At 37.4% G+C, this 15,433-nt stretch overlaps 1 protein-coding gene across 1 annotated transcript in view; it reads right to left on the bottom strand.

Annotated features, from left to right (window-relative positions):
- Positions 1-7,262: 7,262 nt before the first annotated feature.
- LOC141290689 (atrial natriuretic peptide receptor 1) overlaps positions 7,263-15,433 on the bottom strand; it is a 40,254-nt gene continuing 32,083 nt past the window's right edge. Inside the window, exons 22-24 of the mRNA XM_073822787.1 lie at positions 12,282-12,380; positions 11,918-12,009; positions 7,263-7,553 (exon numbers count right to left, since the gene is read on the bottom strand). Of these exons, the coding sequence (XP_073678888.1) occupies positions 7,356-7,553; positions 11,918-12,009; positions 12,282-12,380 (389 nt within the window). The 3' untranslated portion in view covers positions 7,263-7,355. The remainder of the gene's footprint in view (positions 7,554-11,917; positions 12,010-12,281; positions 12,381-15,433) is intronic.

Below are 15,433 nucleotides of genomic sequence, written 5' to 3'. Positions count from 1 at the left end.
ACAAAAATGTGTATTTATGCTTGTTTTGTATTTTAGTTCTCACTCCTGACTTGTTCTTTATAGCACCGCATTTATATTTTCATTATAGCTTTTATTTATATCTATTATTGTTGTAGTAATTTTAGTAGTTGCTGAATCAACATTTATAATTTCCATTTAAGTTTTTGAAATAATATTTATATTTTATTTCAGTAAATGAAAAAGATCTTTAATATTTTTAGTGTTCGTTATAAATAAGAACGGAGATACAGTCTCAATACTTCCTAATTTAAATGACTTTTTTAAGATAGTAGCTGCTGAAATAGAAAATAAAAAAGTGAAAAGTACCACCATATTTTACTAACATTAAGTCGTTAAATTAATAAAAGACATGTATATGTCTTAAGGTGCCTACTCATTCAAAAGGTCATTCTCTGGATTTGGTCTGCTGTTCAGGTCTGATTCCAGATTTCATGTTGGTGTCTTTTAATGTCTTTTAATCCATTACTTTTCGCAATATTAAGAACATTGATGTCTCAGAATGCTTTTCCACACTTCCTTGGACTCTTGATGATTTAGTCCTGCATTACGATGATCATTTGCAAATGATCCTTGATGTGTGTGCTCCGTTGAAAACAAGGAATGTTTCTTTTGTCAACTCTGCACCCTGGTTTACATCCGAACTTCGCCATCTAAAAGTCAAGGGTCGTCGTTTGGAGCGATTATGTGCTAAAACTGGACTCGTGGCTCATGAAGATTTGTATGCTGACCATATGAAAATGTACAAGTCAACACTTTCTACTGCAAAAATGAATTACTATGCTGGTCTAATAGGATCTGAAGCAGGAAACACAAAATCACTTTTCTCTTTGATTGAAAGCCAACTGAGTTTTCAAATTCTCATACTTACTCTATTGAATTGGGTGTTTTTTTAGTAAGAATTGAAATTTAATTAATTCATCAGCAAATGGTTTTACCTAACTCTGATTGTAACACTTCCCCTGGTCAAGTGCTATCTTTATCTTGTGGTTCTGCCTTTAAATTACCTACTGTAGAAGTAGTATGTTATTTTGTATCCAAAAATCTAAATCTGTCATGTGTCAACTAGACCCATTACCGACTCATTTGGTTAAAGTTGGCTTACCTTTTCTCTCTTCTGTGATCACAGACATCATGCATGCTTCACTTCTTGCTGGTATTGTTCCTACTGGTTCCTACCCCTATTCTTAAGAAACCAGGGCTTGACTCAAGTAATTTTGACAATTATCGTCCAATTTCCAATTTGCCGTTTTTGTCTAAAATTCTTGAAAAGACTGTTGCTTCCCAGCTTCGTGGTCATCTTTCCAGTAATAGTTTATTTGAACGGTTCCAATCTGGGTTTCGGCATAGTGTTGAGACCGCACTTGTAAAAATATCAAATGATTTACTGCTAGCTGCCGATTCTGGATCTTAGCGCAGCATTTGATACTGTCTCACACACACACTGTATAAAAAATAAAAAAATAAAAAAAAAAGCGTAAAATTTACGGTAAAAAAAACGGCAGCTGTGGTTGCCAGAATTTTACCGTAAAAAATACGGTAGCAATGTTTTGCATTTTACCGTTTTCACTAAATTTACAGGTAAATACCGTAATTTCACTGATATAATGGTGATGTACCAACTTTTTAAAATAATAAAATCTGATGACAACATCACATGATGAACCAAAGCCCATCACAAGGAGGTTTTAAATAATAGCATATATAGAAGGTGCACAGAGTCATTCACACAAGCACTAAACACCATCATGGTAACACACGTAAAACTGAAATAATGCAAAAAACACTAATTTAACAACATTAGATGTAACATACAACCCAAATGTACAAAACTGCCAAGAAAAAAATAAGATTTCAACAAAAAACATCAAATGAAAAAAATGAACGTTCTTTTTCATTTCCAAAAACAGTATACTCCCGTAAAATTACATGCACAGTTTTTCACCGTATATAGAAGGGGAACTTACCGTTAACCATTTCACAGGTTTTTACCGTAGCATTTTTTACAGTTTTTTTACCGTTAAATTCACAGTCATTTTTTACAGTGCACTACACTATTAAACAGATTGGAATCTAATGGAATTACTGGTACAGTCCTTTCTTGGTTTCGTTCTTATCTTACAGACCGGACACAATTTACAACTTAAACAGTTTCAATCAACCACTACTCCAGTTATCACTGGTGTTCCACAGGGCTCTGTCTTGGGACCTCTCTTGTTTCTTATTTATCTTCTTCCAATAGGCACCATCTTTAGGAAACATGGTATTCAATTTCATTGTTACGCAGATGACACCCAACTTTATCTCTCTTCTAAACCTTCTTCAACGTTTCTCCCCTCTGCTCTTGTTGAGTGCCTCGAAGAATTAAAAGTTTGGTTTTCAAGTAATTTTCTCAAACTGAATAATAGTAAAACAGAAATTCGTCGTGTTGGTACAAAAACTAAGTCAAACATTTCGTCTGTTTTAATTGATAATTTTAATGTTCCATTGTCCAACCAGGTTAAAAGTTTGGGAGTCATCTTTGATCAAACGTTGTCTTTGAATCTCATATTTTCTTTCATATTTAGGAATATCAATCGTTTACGTCCTGTTCTTTCAACGAAGAGCACGGCTACTCTTGTGTATGCTCTAGTAACATCAAGAATGCTTTATTTTACAGGCTTCCTTCAAAAGCACTCCATAAATTACAGTTGGTACAAAATGCCACTGCTCGGGTTATATCCAAAACTTCCATTTCTCAACATATCACTCCTGTTTTACAAAATTTGCATTAAATTCCGTGTAAATTTTAAAATATTACTTCTAACCTATAAAGCACTCAACAACTTGGCACCTCCATATCTTTTGGATTTTCTCCATGTACAGATTCCATCACGTAACTTACGGTCTGCTTCGGCAGTTACTCTTGTACTTCCACGTACACGGACAGCTTCTGGGGTCACGAGCTTTTGGTTATGCGGCACCTTTTTTATGGAACGTACTTCCTGCTGAGGTTCGTAACAGTCCAAGTCTTCCAGTTTTTAAATCTCATCTAAAAACATGTTTGTTTAGGCAGGCTTTTATGTGATTTTCATCTTGTCTGTTGTATTTAAATAAAATGTATCATTATTATTATTATTATTATGTAATATAATAGCAGTATGAGTTGCCATATACTACAGTATATATATATATATATATATATATATATATGTGTGTGTGTGTGTGTGTGTGTGTGTGTGTGTGTGTGTGTGTGTGTGTGTGTGTGTGACCCTGGACCACAAAACCAGTCATAAGGTCAAATTTTACAAAACTGAGATATATACATCATATGAAAGCTCAATAAATAATTTGAAAATCTGGAATCTGAGGGTGCAAAAAAATCAAAATACTGAGAAAATCACCTTTAAAGTTCTTCAAATTAAGTTCTTAACAATGCATATTACTAATCAAAAATTACATTTTAATATATTTACAGTAGGACTTTTACAAAAAATCTTCATGGAACATGATCTTTACTTAATTTCCTAATGATTTTTGGCAGAAAATCAATAATTTTGACCCATACAATGTATTTTTGGCTATTGCTACAAACATACCCCAGCGACTTAAGACTGGTTTTGTGGTCCAGGGTCACATATATATAATTAAATTATATGAATATTATTTTTTTCAAAATATTTACTGTATGTGTGTCTTCATACTGCTTTATATTGTGGTTTTTCCAAAAAAAAAAAAAAGTTTTATGTTTAATTTAATTGCATTTCTGTTTTGGTTTTTCTGAGCAAAAAATAAATATCATACATTTTTTTCCTTAATTTACTGAAGACACCCACTAAAATGTCATTCAGTGTAACAATCTTGTCAGGCATATTTACAACAAAAATCAATTTATGACATATTAAAAGACGAATTACTTTCACCCCAAATACTTCCAAAATCCTAGGTTTTTGCCCATTGGTCACAAATAATTTTTTACTCATTTAAAACACTCTCCCTTATTCTTTTATATAGCCTATATTAATATGCACGAGTCAGAATAAGCAAGTTGTTGAATTTTTGCATAAATATTGTGACACTGAATAACAATGGAACATTATTTCAAACCAATTTTGACATTTTATTCTCCAAAAACGTATTTGAAACCTTAAAAGTAGACACTTTATTTACATTTAATGCTTTCTATGGAAATAAAATCACTTTTGTAAATTTCTTTTGATGTGGATATTTTAACATCTTTGACCCACATTTGATCCGATGAATCGTTGCCCAGTTTTTATAGCTGCTATATGAATTTCTGTGTTTTATTAAAGTTTTAGAGTTGCTGTTTTTGTGTGTTTGCGCTGAGGGCAGATCTCGTCCTAATGATCGGAGCGCTTTCATGTGTCTGCGTCTGCTGTTCTCTCTGTGATGGTAATGAAATGATTGAGTGAATGGCTCTTTTGTGCTCGTGTGGCGCTCACGCATTTCATTAGCGAGACCCTTCAGACGCCTGATTATTCCTCTCATCACAGAAAGCCTCTCGTCTCTTTCACATTTACAATCAGTGTGTGTGTGTGTGTGTGTGTGTGTGTGTGTGTGTGTGTGTGTGTGTTTTGGTGGCTGCACCTGTAGTGCTGAGCTCTGTGTATGATGTTTATCACCATCACTGATTTAATACCACAGATCTGTAAACAAAAGGTTCACACATTATATTGAGTCAAAGTTTATTTTTGGACTATAAAAAGCATAAACATGCATTATATACTCTGTGCTTTATGATATTGTGTATGTGCATCAGCTGCAGTGGACACATGAGTGACGGATATCGTCCGGTCTGTCTGTGATAATTAAACACACACTTGCACAAAAACACATTTGCTGAAGAGCTTTTCATTCAGATCAGCAGCTGAGCCCAAACTCTCAGATTCTGTTCATCTCTCGTCATGTGTGTGTGTGTCTTGAGTGTGTAAATATGCAATGTTTGTGTATTTGTTATTTTAGTGACACGTGAATTTTAATTTTACATTCATTTTAATACTACTGTTCAAAAGGGTCACTAAGATTTTTCATTTTTGAAAGAAGTCTCTTCTAGTCAACAAGGCTTCGTTCTTTTGACCAAAAAAAAAAAGTAAAAATTCTGAAATATTTTTACAATTTAAAATAGCTGTTTTCAATGTGAATCTATGTTAAAATGTAATTTATTTCTGTGCTCAAAGCTGAATTGTCAGCAATTACTCCAGTCTTCAGTGTCGCATGATCCTTTAGAAATCATTTTAATACACTGATTTGCTGCTCAAGAAACATTTATGATCATTATCAATTTTAAAATCTATGGAAGCCTGTTTCCGCCACTGAATAAAAAAAAAAGGACTTCTTTCTCAGAATTGTGAGATATAAACTCGCAATTCATAGTCAACCAAAGACTTAAACTACTTCAGTCTGTGTGCATTGAATTTATTTAATACACGAGTTTCACAATTTGAGTTGAATTACTGAAATGAACTTTTCAACGACTTTCTAATTCATTGAGATGCACCTGTATATCACTCAGTTCTGAGAAAAAAGTCAGAATTGCGAAACGTAAAATCAGAATCGCAGGATATTCGCAAGTTTATATCTCACAATTCTGACATTATTTCTTGCAATTGCGAGTTTATATTTTGCAATTCTGACTTTATAACTTGCAATTGTATGTTTTTATCTCACTAGCTGCATTTCCATTACAGATCTGCGCAAAACTTTGGCGATATATTCTAAATGTCGATTAAAAAGTATTGCGAAATGAGGCATTTCCATTAATGTTATGCGACAAAAAAATAAAATAAAAATTTCTTCATGTGATAAGTCATGGCAATGGATTTTTGTGGGATTTTGGCTATATTTAATCGAATGTGACCTGTAAATGCAAAAAAAAAATAAAAATAAAAATAAAATAAAAAAACATTTCCATTGCTGTTTTGTAAAATATTCCTTTTTCAAACTGCCTGAAAAACCACCTCATGTGAGCGTAAAAACTTTTTTGCGATATATGGGAGTTTTTGCGCAATTTACGCTTTTCAGTCAGACATATTTTCAATTCGCAATTTCATTCTGCACAATTCAAGAGGTAATGGAAAAGCAGCTATAGTCGTTTTTTCTCCTCAGAACTGGACTTTATAACTCATAATTGCGAGAAAAAAGTCAGAATAGCAAGATATAAAGTCAGAATTGCAGGATATAAACTCGCAATTGTGAGAAAAAAGTCAGAATAGCATGTTTATATCTCGCAATTCTGACTTTATTTATTGCAACTATGAGTTTATATCCTGCAATTCTGACTTTATATCCCACAATTGTGCATTTATATCTCACAGTTCTGAGAAAAAAAGTCAGAATAGCAAGATGTAAAATCAGAATTGTGTAATATAAACTCGCAATTGTGAGAAAAAAGTCAGAATTGCAAGGAAAAATAAGTCTGAATTGCAAATTTATATCTCACAATTCTGACTTCATTTCTCGAAATTGTGCATTTATATCCTGCAATTCTGACTTTATAACTTGCAATTACGCGTTTATATCTCACACTTCTGAGAAAAAAAGTCAGAATTGTGAGTTTATATCCTGCATTTCTGATTTTATATTTAGCAATTCTGACTTTATATCTTACAATTGAGCATTTATGTCACACAGCACTGAGAAAAAAAGAATAGCGAGATGTAAAATCAGAATTGCAGGACACAAACTCAAAATTGGGAGAAAAAAAGTCTGAATTGCCAGTTTATATCTCACCATTCTGACCATTTTTCTTGCAATTATGCATTTATATATCACAGTTCTGAGAAAGACAGTCCAAATTGTGAGATGACAAGTCGCAATTACCTTTTTTTAGTTTTTATTTTGTGGCAGAAACGGGCTTTCATAGAAAACAGTTGTGCTGACCAAAATTTTTGTGGAAACCATCATAGATGATTATTTTTCAGGATTCACAGATGAATAGAAAGTTCAAAAGAACAGCATTTATTTCAAACAGAAATCTTTTGTGACATTATAAATGTCTTTACCGTCATTAAATGCTACCCTGATGAATAACAGTATTCATTTCTTTAAAAAACTTAGTTTAGAGAAAAAACAAGTGGCATATGAGCACGTCAAATGCATTTGTTTTTATTTTTTTTATTAATAAATATATATAATCAGTAGTCCAGTATTTACGATTATCATCTCTGTTGCTGTTACTCTGATGCTACAAGCACTGACTGATCAAACATACAGAAAAACACAGCTAAAGTAACAATCAAAGTCAGTATTTGACATCCTAAATAAACAGCAGCTAAACTAAAGTTCTTTTTGAAGCTGTTTTCTCATGGTAAACACACACCTGTGACTCTATACGGGCGTCAGATGGGGTCACAGAGCAGATCGGAGCTGTCGGAGCCGCTGAGGACTCCTGGGATGCTGGAGTAATCGTCTGTGTGTGTGTCCGGGACGGTCGCGGGTCTCTCGCTCTCCTGCAGCGTTACGGGTTTCTTCACGTCTTTGGCAGGAGCTGCAGAATGCTTGCCTTCCAGCCAGTATGTCACCATGTCACCTTTACCCTGAGAAACACACAACAACACAGTCCAGACACTAGATTACAGTTTCAGGTGTGATTTAATTAGGTTATTTTAGCAAAGTATTAGCATGATTATCCCTCGAGACGTGAAGCATTCAGGTCCGTTTTGACCCGAAAAAAATACCCCCAAAAAAGTTTTTAGTAAGGGAATGAAACTCTGCAAATGCTTTAAGACCCTCAAAATACATGTAATTTTTAAAAATTAAATATATATTTTATGAAATATAGCCATTACAATTTTTTCCATGTTCGGATCATTTTGACCTAAATATTTTGACCTTTTTTACATTTACATTTATTCATTTAGCAGACGCTTTTATCCAAAGCGATTTACAATTGGGATTACAACAAGCGATTCATCCTAAAGAGGCTGTTCAACATACGAAGTGCTCAAAAATACCATATATCAGGCAAAGTTAGATGAGTACTGGCTAGAAAGGGAGGATCAAGAAAGAGAGGAGAATATTTTTATTTTATTTTTTTTTATTGAGTCAAATAGTGTCGAAAAAGATGGGTTTTCAGCAGTCGCTAGAAAACTGTTAAGGAGTCTGCATTCCAGATAGCGGTGGCAAGATCATTCCACCAAGCAGGAACAGTGAACGAGAATGTTCTGGAAAGTGATTTAATGCTTCTCTGTGGTGGTACAATAAGGCGTCTTTCACTAGAGGATCTGTCTTCTGGAAGGAGTGTAGATGTGTAGTAGTGAATGGAGGTAGGCTGGTGATGAGCCGGTGGCTGTCCTATAGGCCAGCATCAGTGTCTTGAATTTGATGCGAGCCGTAACTGGTAGCCAGTGCAGGGATATGAAGAGAGGTGTGACATGGGCCTTTTTGGGCTCATTGAGGACGAGCCGTGCTGCTGCATTCTGAATCATTTGTAGAGGCCTGATTGTACATGCTGGAAGACCGGCTAAAAGAGCATTGAAGTAGTCCAGCCTGGAAATGACCAGGGCCTGGACGAGGAGTTGTGCAGCATGCTCTGTTAGGAAGGACCTGATCTTTCTGATGTTTTGCAATGCAAACCTGCAACATCTAGCAGGTTTAGCTATGTGGTCTTTAAAAGTCAATTGGTCATCAAAGATTACACCAAGATTTCTGGTCGAAGTCGATGGGGTAATTGTTGATGAACCTAACTGGATGGAGAAGTCATGTTGAAGATTTGGAATGGCAGGAAAGACAAGGAGCTCAGTCTTTGCTAGATTGAGCTGTAGATGGTGTTTTTTCATCCATGCAGAGATATCCGCCAGGCAGCTTGAGATCCGTGCAGCTACTGATGTATCATCTGGTTTGAATGAAAGATAGAGCTGTGTGTCATCAGCATAGCAATGGTAGGAGAAGCCATGTGCCTGTATGATGGGGCCCAGAGATGTAGTGTATATGGAGAAGAGGAGGGGTCCAAGAACTGACCCCTGAGGAACCCCAGTGACCAGTTGATGGGTTTTGGATACCTCCCCTCCCCAGGCCAATCTGAAAGACCTACCAGAGAGGTAGGATTTGAACCAGCGAAGTGAAGTCCCTGTGATGCCCAGCGATGAGCGGGTGGACAGGAGGATCTGATGATTCACTGTGTCAAAAGCTGCAGATAGGTCCAGCAAAATGATTTGGAATCAGCTTTTGCAGTCCTCAAGGCTTCAGTGACAGACAGTAGCGCAGTCTCAGTTGAATGGCCACTCCTGAACCCTGACTGGTTAGCATCCAGTAGATTGTTCTGTCAGAGAAATAAAGATAGCTGTTTGAAAGTTTTTGCTATGAATGGAAGGAGAGAGACAGGTCTGTAGTTGTCTACAAGTGAAGTGTTAAGTGTAGGTCTTTTGAGCAGTGGGGTTACTCGGGCCTGCTTAAATGTACTGGGGAAGGTGCCTGTGAGAAGAGATGTGTTGATGATGTGTGTGAGCGCTGGTAGGATCGTAGGAGAGATTGCTTGGAGAAGGTTTGAGGGGATAGGATCTAAGGGACATGTCGTCGGATGGCTGGAGAGGAGAAGTTTGGATACTTCTGCCTCAGAGTGGGGACAGAAGGAGAAGAGGGGAGTTCCAGCCGTGAGTGTGGTCAATTTTAGTTCCTGTTTGTGTGGAGCTGAGAACTGACTACTGATAGATGTAGTTTTGTCTGTAAAGAATGTGGCGAAATCATCAGCTGTTATAGAAGTTGTGGGAGGTGGTGGAGGGGGGCAAAGCAGTGAATTAAAAGTTTTGAAAAGGTTGCGTGTGTCCGGAGCATTGTTGATCTTGTTGTGAAAGTATGAAGATTTGGCAGTTTGTACTTGGGTTGAGAAAGATGAAAGCAGAGACTGATACATACTCAAGTCAGATGGATCCTTAGATTTGTGCCATTTTCTCTCGGCTGCCCTAAGTTTGGACCGATGTTCACGAAGGACATTGGATAACCAAGGGTTCGAAGGAGCAGCCCGTGCTGGCCTGGAGGAGAGAGGGCATATATCATCTAGACAAGAGGTAAGAGTGGAGCATAAGGTGTCGGTTGCTGCATTAGTGTCCAGGGATGAGAAGTGGGTTGGAGAGGGAAGAGAGGAGGACACTAAGGAAGAAAGGTGGGAGGGTGAGAGAGAGCGTAGGTTTCGTCTAAAAGTAACAGGTAGAGGGGTTAGGGGCGCACAAATGGCAAGATGCAGGTTAAGGGTAATGAAGAAGTGGTCAGAGATGTGTAAGGGTTTGACCGAGACGTTGTCTGTAATACAATTGCGTGTGTAAATGAGGTCAAGTTGGTTGCCGGATTTATGAGTGTATGTAGTGATTATGCCTTTTGGATCAAATGAAGCTAGGAGTGAATGGAAGTCTGCAGCAAAGGGTTTGTCCAGGTGAATATTAAAGTCCCCAAAGACTAGAAGTGGACTGCCATCCTCTGGAAATGAGGACAGCAGCCCATCTAGCTCTTCTAAGAAGATGCCAAGTTGAATAGGAGGGCGGTAAATTACCATAACATGGAATTTGATAGGAGATGTTACAGTGATTGAATGAGATTCGAATGAATTATAATTGCACAGAGGAGAATGAGTTGAGTATTTCCAGTTGTTAGAAATGAGCAATCCAGTTCCGCCGCCCCTTCCAGTCTGACGAGGGGTGTGAGAGAAGGAAAAGTTATTAGAAAGAGCAGCTGGGGTTGCAGAGTCTTCTGGACGAATCCAGGTCTCAGTCAAACCTAGGATGTTCAGGCCAGATTGCAAAGAAAATGCCAAAATGAATTCAGATTTGTTGACAGCTGACTGACAGTCCCAGAGTCCAACTGTGAAAGAGAACAGTTCAGTGGAAGAGGTGTCGATAGGACGCAGGTTAGAAAGATTGTGTCGACGTGTGCGTGTGATGTTAGAGCGATGTGAAGACACCCCTGAATTGGAAACACATGATAGAGGAGGACACAAAGAAGAGTGAAATAAAGGAAAGGAGTACTTAAGTGCGTTGTCGGTTTCGCCCAGGAAAAGTCGCAGGTCTTTACTCTCATTGGTCTTCACGCGAGGAGGCTGAACCCTTCCGCTGACGCTTCAGCTTCAGCTGGTATGACGCAGTTAAATACACAACCAAACAATGCTTTACTGATTACAGCTAGGGACGCCTCCTAGGCTCAGTCAGCCGCAAATGTATCGCACGCATGCAAAATGGCTCAAATCGAAACTCAAATGCAACAAACTTTGCACTTTTAATTGCTCAGGAAGGGAACAATATGAATAACAAAAGCTTCCCTTGGCCGTCTGCTCAGTTTTTAATTTTAATAAGTGCAATCAAAACTACAATTTAATCAAAAACACTAGCAAGGCAAAAAACAGAAGAAAGAGTGCTTTTCTAGTAGCAACTCAATGTAAATAGGAACGAATAAGTAAATAAATAGAAATAGAACCGGCAGAGTGCTTTTAGCAGCAACTCAATGTAACGACCGCCTACTGAAATAGTATTAAAGCAGCCACTTACGCGCAGTCGTTCTTTCTCCTCTGAGGACTGAATTCACTCATATTCATTCATTCATTCATTCATTCATTCATTCATTCATTCATTCATTCATATTTTTAAAAATAGATTTCAAATTTAAATTTAGAATTTTTTTTACATTTAATTGGGCCTGGTTTTTGATTACTTTTGATTAACATTTAATTTACCCTTTAAAAAAATCTAGAAAATTTTAAACTAAAAAAAAAAAATGTAATCCAGAAAACTTAAAAAATAAAAAATTTAAACTGGTTACATATTGTCCTAAAATGTATTATTATTATTATTATTATTATTATTATTATTATTATTATTATTATTATTATTATTATTATTAAATATGTTCAGTTAAATCCTGTAAAATGATGCAGGGAGTTGTGTTTGTCAGTGAGTTGAACAGGAGCATGTCTCACCTTGACCTGTAAGACTCCTCTGCAGGTGAGCAGGTATCCGCCGATCTCCTCCAGCAGGTAAAATGTGCTGGAGCTGCACTGGATCTTCAGTGCTGCACACAAAACAACCCATTAAACCATCACGAGAAAACAAAACATCGCTCTGGAGAAAACCACACTCTTGTTTTAGATCATTCTGTACATTTCTGTCAAACTTTTGTAATTTATACATTTTCCTGTCACCTTTCATATAAAGCTGTAATGAAGGCATAAGATTTCCCATGCCAATCACACAGTAACAACATACTATTTAATATTTATGTAACCTATTATTCATACAGTACTAAACTATTCACAACAGCATTCTAAGGTTAGTCTTTCTTGCCTTCGCTGTTGGACTCCATGCGGGACGCTGTGTTCACCGTGTCTCCAAACAGACAGTATCTCGGCATCTTAGTTCCCACAACTCCTGCGACCACTGGACCTGAACAAACCATCAGAAAGATAAAACCACACAAAGATCTCACAATGAACCAGACACATCGGATAGGATCTTTAAAGTTTAATTCATGACTAATTTAATTCCACATTTGTCCCAGACATGAAAATATCCAAATGATGTGTCATTAGTAACCACTGAGAAATAATCAATAATTATTTTTTACATTTTTTTTTTTTGGAAAAGTGTGTGAAATTTTTTTGTTTTTTTTGTTTTATGGTTGGTCACAATTGTGAGTTCACTGTTATCCCACCATCAACATGTTTACTCATTCTATGACCACACTCAACAAAACTAAACACATCTGAAATCATATTTATAACTAGACATCTTAAATATATAACACTTCTTCATGTTAACATGAAAGATAGTTAGGGTATGTTGAAAAACTCCTACATCAATATTTTATATTTTTATGGGCGTTTGATCTTCTTTGCGTGTTCACTTTGTAAACACTGGGTTGGTACTTCTGCAGCGATGTAGGACGATTTTGAAGTTGAAGGAGAAAATAAGATTGGAATTTATTGACATACTTGAACAAGTATATAAAACTCGAAAAGTATATAAATTGTCATTTTTTGAATTGTCCTTTGAAGCTGCATTTAAACTGCGGGACTTCATAGTGGGTTTTTGAATCAATTCGGGTGTTTGGTGTGCATTCACAAATCGAAGCGGTTCGCAAATCATTTGATTCAGTTTGGGGCTTCTGAGTGTGATCGCGAATGATTTGATTCAGTTTGCCAATCATTTGAGTCAATTAGGGACATTTTAGTGTGTTCGCGAATCATTTGATTCAATTCGGGTTTTCGTGTGCATTTGTGAATCATTCAATTCCATTCGGGACTTTGTAGAGTGTTTGTGAATCATTTGATTCAATTCAGGATTTTGGTGCGTGTTTGCGAATCATTTGATTCTGTTCGGGACTTCGTAGTGGGTTCATGAATCATTTGATTCATTTCAGGACATGTACAGTAGTGTGTTCGCGAATCATTTGAGTCAACTCGGGACTTTGTAGTGGGTTCGCGAATCATTTGATTCAATTCGTGAATCATTTGAGTCAATTCGGGACTTTGTAAAGTGTTCGCGAATTATTTGATTCAGTTTGGGACTTTGTGCACATTCGCGAATCATTTGATTCAGTTCGCGAATCATTTGATTCAACTCGGGACTTTGTAGTGGGTTCGCGAATCATTTGATTCAACTCGGGACTTTGTAATGGGTTCGCAAATCATTTGATTCAACTCGAGACTTTGTAGTGGGGGGTTGCGAATCATTTGATTCAAATCGGGACTTTGTAGTGGGTTCGCGAATCATTTGATTCAACTCGGGACTTTGTAGTGGGTTTGCGAATCATTTGATTCAACTCGGGACTTTGTAGTGGGTTCGCGAATCATTTGATTCAACTGGAGACTTTGTAGTGGGTTTGCGAATCATTTGATTCAACTCGGGACTTTGTAGTGGGTTTGCGAATCATTTGATTCAACTCGGGACTTTGTAGTGGGTTCGCGAATCATTTGATTCAACTGGAGACTTTGTAGTGGGGGGTTCGCAAATCATTTGATTCAACTCGGGACTTTGTAGTGGGATCGTGAATCATTTGATTCAACTCGGGACTTTGTAGTGGGGGGTTGCGAATCATTTGATTCAACTCGGGACTTTGTAGTGGGTTTGCGAATCATTTGATTCAACTCGGGACTTTGTAGTGGGTTTGCGAATCATTTGATTCAACTGGAGACTTTGTAGTGGGTTCGCGAATCATTTGATTCAACTCGGGACTTTGTAGTGGGATCGTGAATCATTTGATTCAACTCGGGACTTTGTAGTGGGATCGTGAATCATTTGATTCAACTCGGGACTTTGTAGTGGGTTCGCAAATCATTTGATTCAACTCGGGACTTTGTAGTGGGATCGTGAATCATTTGATTCAACTCGGGACTTTGTAGTGGGGGGTTGCGAATCATTTGATTCAACTCGAGACTTTGTAGTGGGGGGTTGCGAATCATTTGATTCAACTCGGGACTTTGTAGTGGGTTCGCGAATCATTTGATTCAACTCGGGACTTTGTAGTGGGATCGTGAATCATTTGATTCAACTCGAGACTTTGTAGTGGGGGGTTGCGAATCATTTGATTCAACTCGGGACTTTGTAGTGGGTTCGCGAATCATTTGATTCAACTCGGGACTTTGTAGTGGGATCGTGAATCATTTGATTCAACTCGGGACTTTGTAGTGGGTTCGCGAATCATTTGATTCAACTCGGGACTTTGTAGTGGGGGGTTGCGAATCATTTGATTCAACTCGGGACTTTGTAGTGGGTTCGCGAATCATTTGATTCAACTCGAGACTTTGTAGAGGGGGGTTGCGAATCATTTGATTCAACTCGGGACTTTGTAGTGGGTTCGCAAATCATTTGATTCAACTCGGGACTTTGTAGTGGGTTCGTGAATCATTTGATTCAACTCGGGACTTTGTAGTGGGATCGTGAATCATTTGATTCAACTCAAGACTTTGTAGTGGGGGTTGCGAATCATTTGATTCAACTCGGGACTTTGTAGTGGGTTCGTGAATCATTTGATTCAACTCGGGACTTTGTAGTGGGTTTGCGAATCATTTGATTCAACTCGAGACTTTGTAGTGGGGGGTTGCGAATCATTTGATTCAACTCGGGACTTTGTAGTGGGTTCGCGAATCATTTGATTCAACTCGGGACTTTGTAGTGGGGGGTTGCGAATCATTTGATTCAACTCGGGACTTTGTAGTGGGTTCGCAAATCATTTGATTCAACTCGGGACTTTGTAGTGGGTTCGCGAATCATTTGATTCAACTCGGGACTTTGTAGTGGGATCGCGAATCATTTGATTCAACTCGGGACTTTGTAGTGGGTTCGCGAATCATTTGATTCAACTCGGGACTTTGTAGTGGGATCGTGAATCATTTGATTCAACTCGGGACTTTGTAGTGGGTTCGCGAATCATTTGAGTCAATTCGGGACTTTGTAGTGGGTTCGCGAATCATTTGATTCAACTCGGGACTTTGTAG

Source organism: Garra rufa, chromosome 18, assembly GCF_049309525.1.
Source record: "Garra rufa chromosome 18, GarRuf1.0, whole genome shotgun sequence".
Classification (NCBI taxonomy): domain Eukaryota; kingdom Metazoa; phylum Chordata; class Actinopteri; order Cypriniformes; family Cyprinidae; genus Garra; species Garra rufa.
The sequence above is the reverse complement of the archived record's forward strand: the minus strand, read 5'-3'. Positions and strand labels throughout refer to the sequence as shown.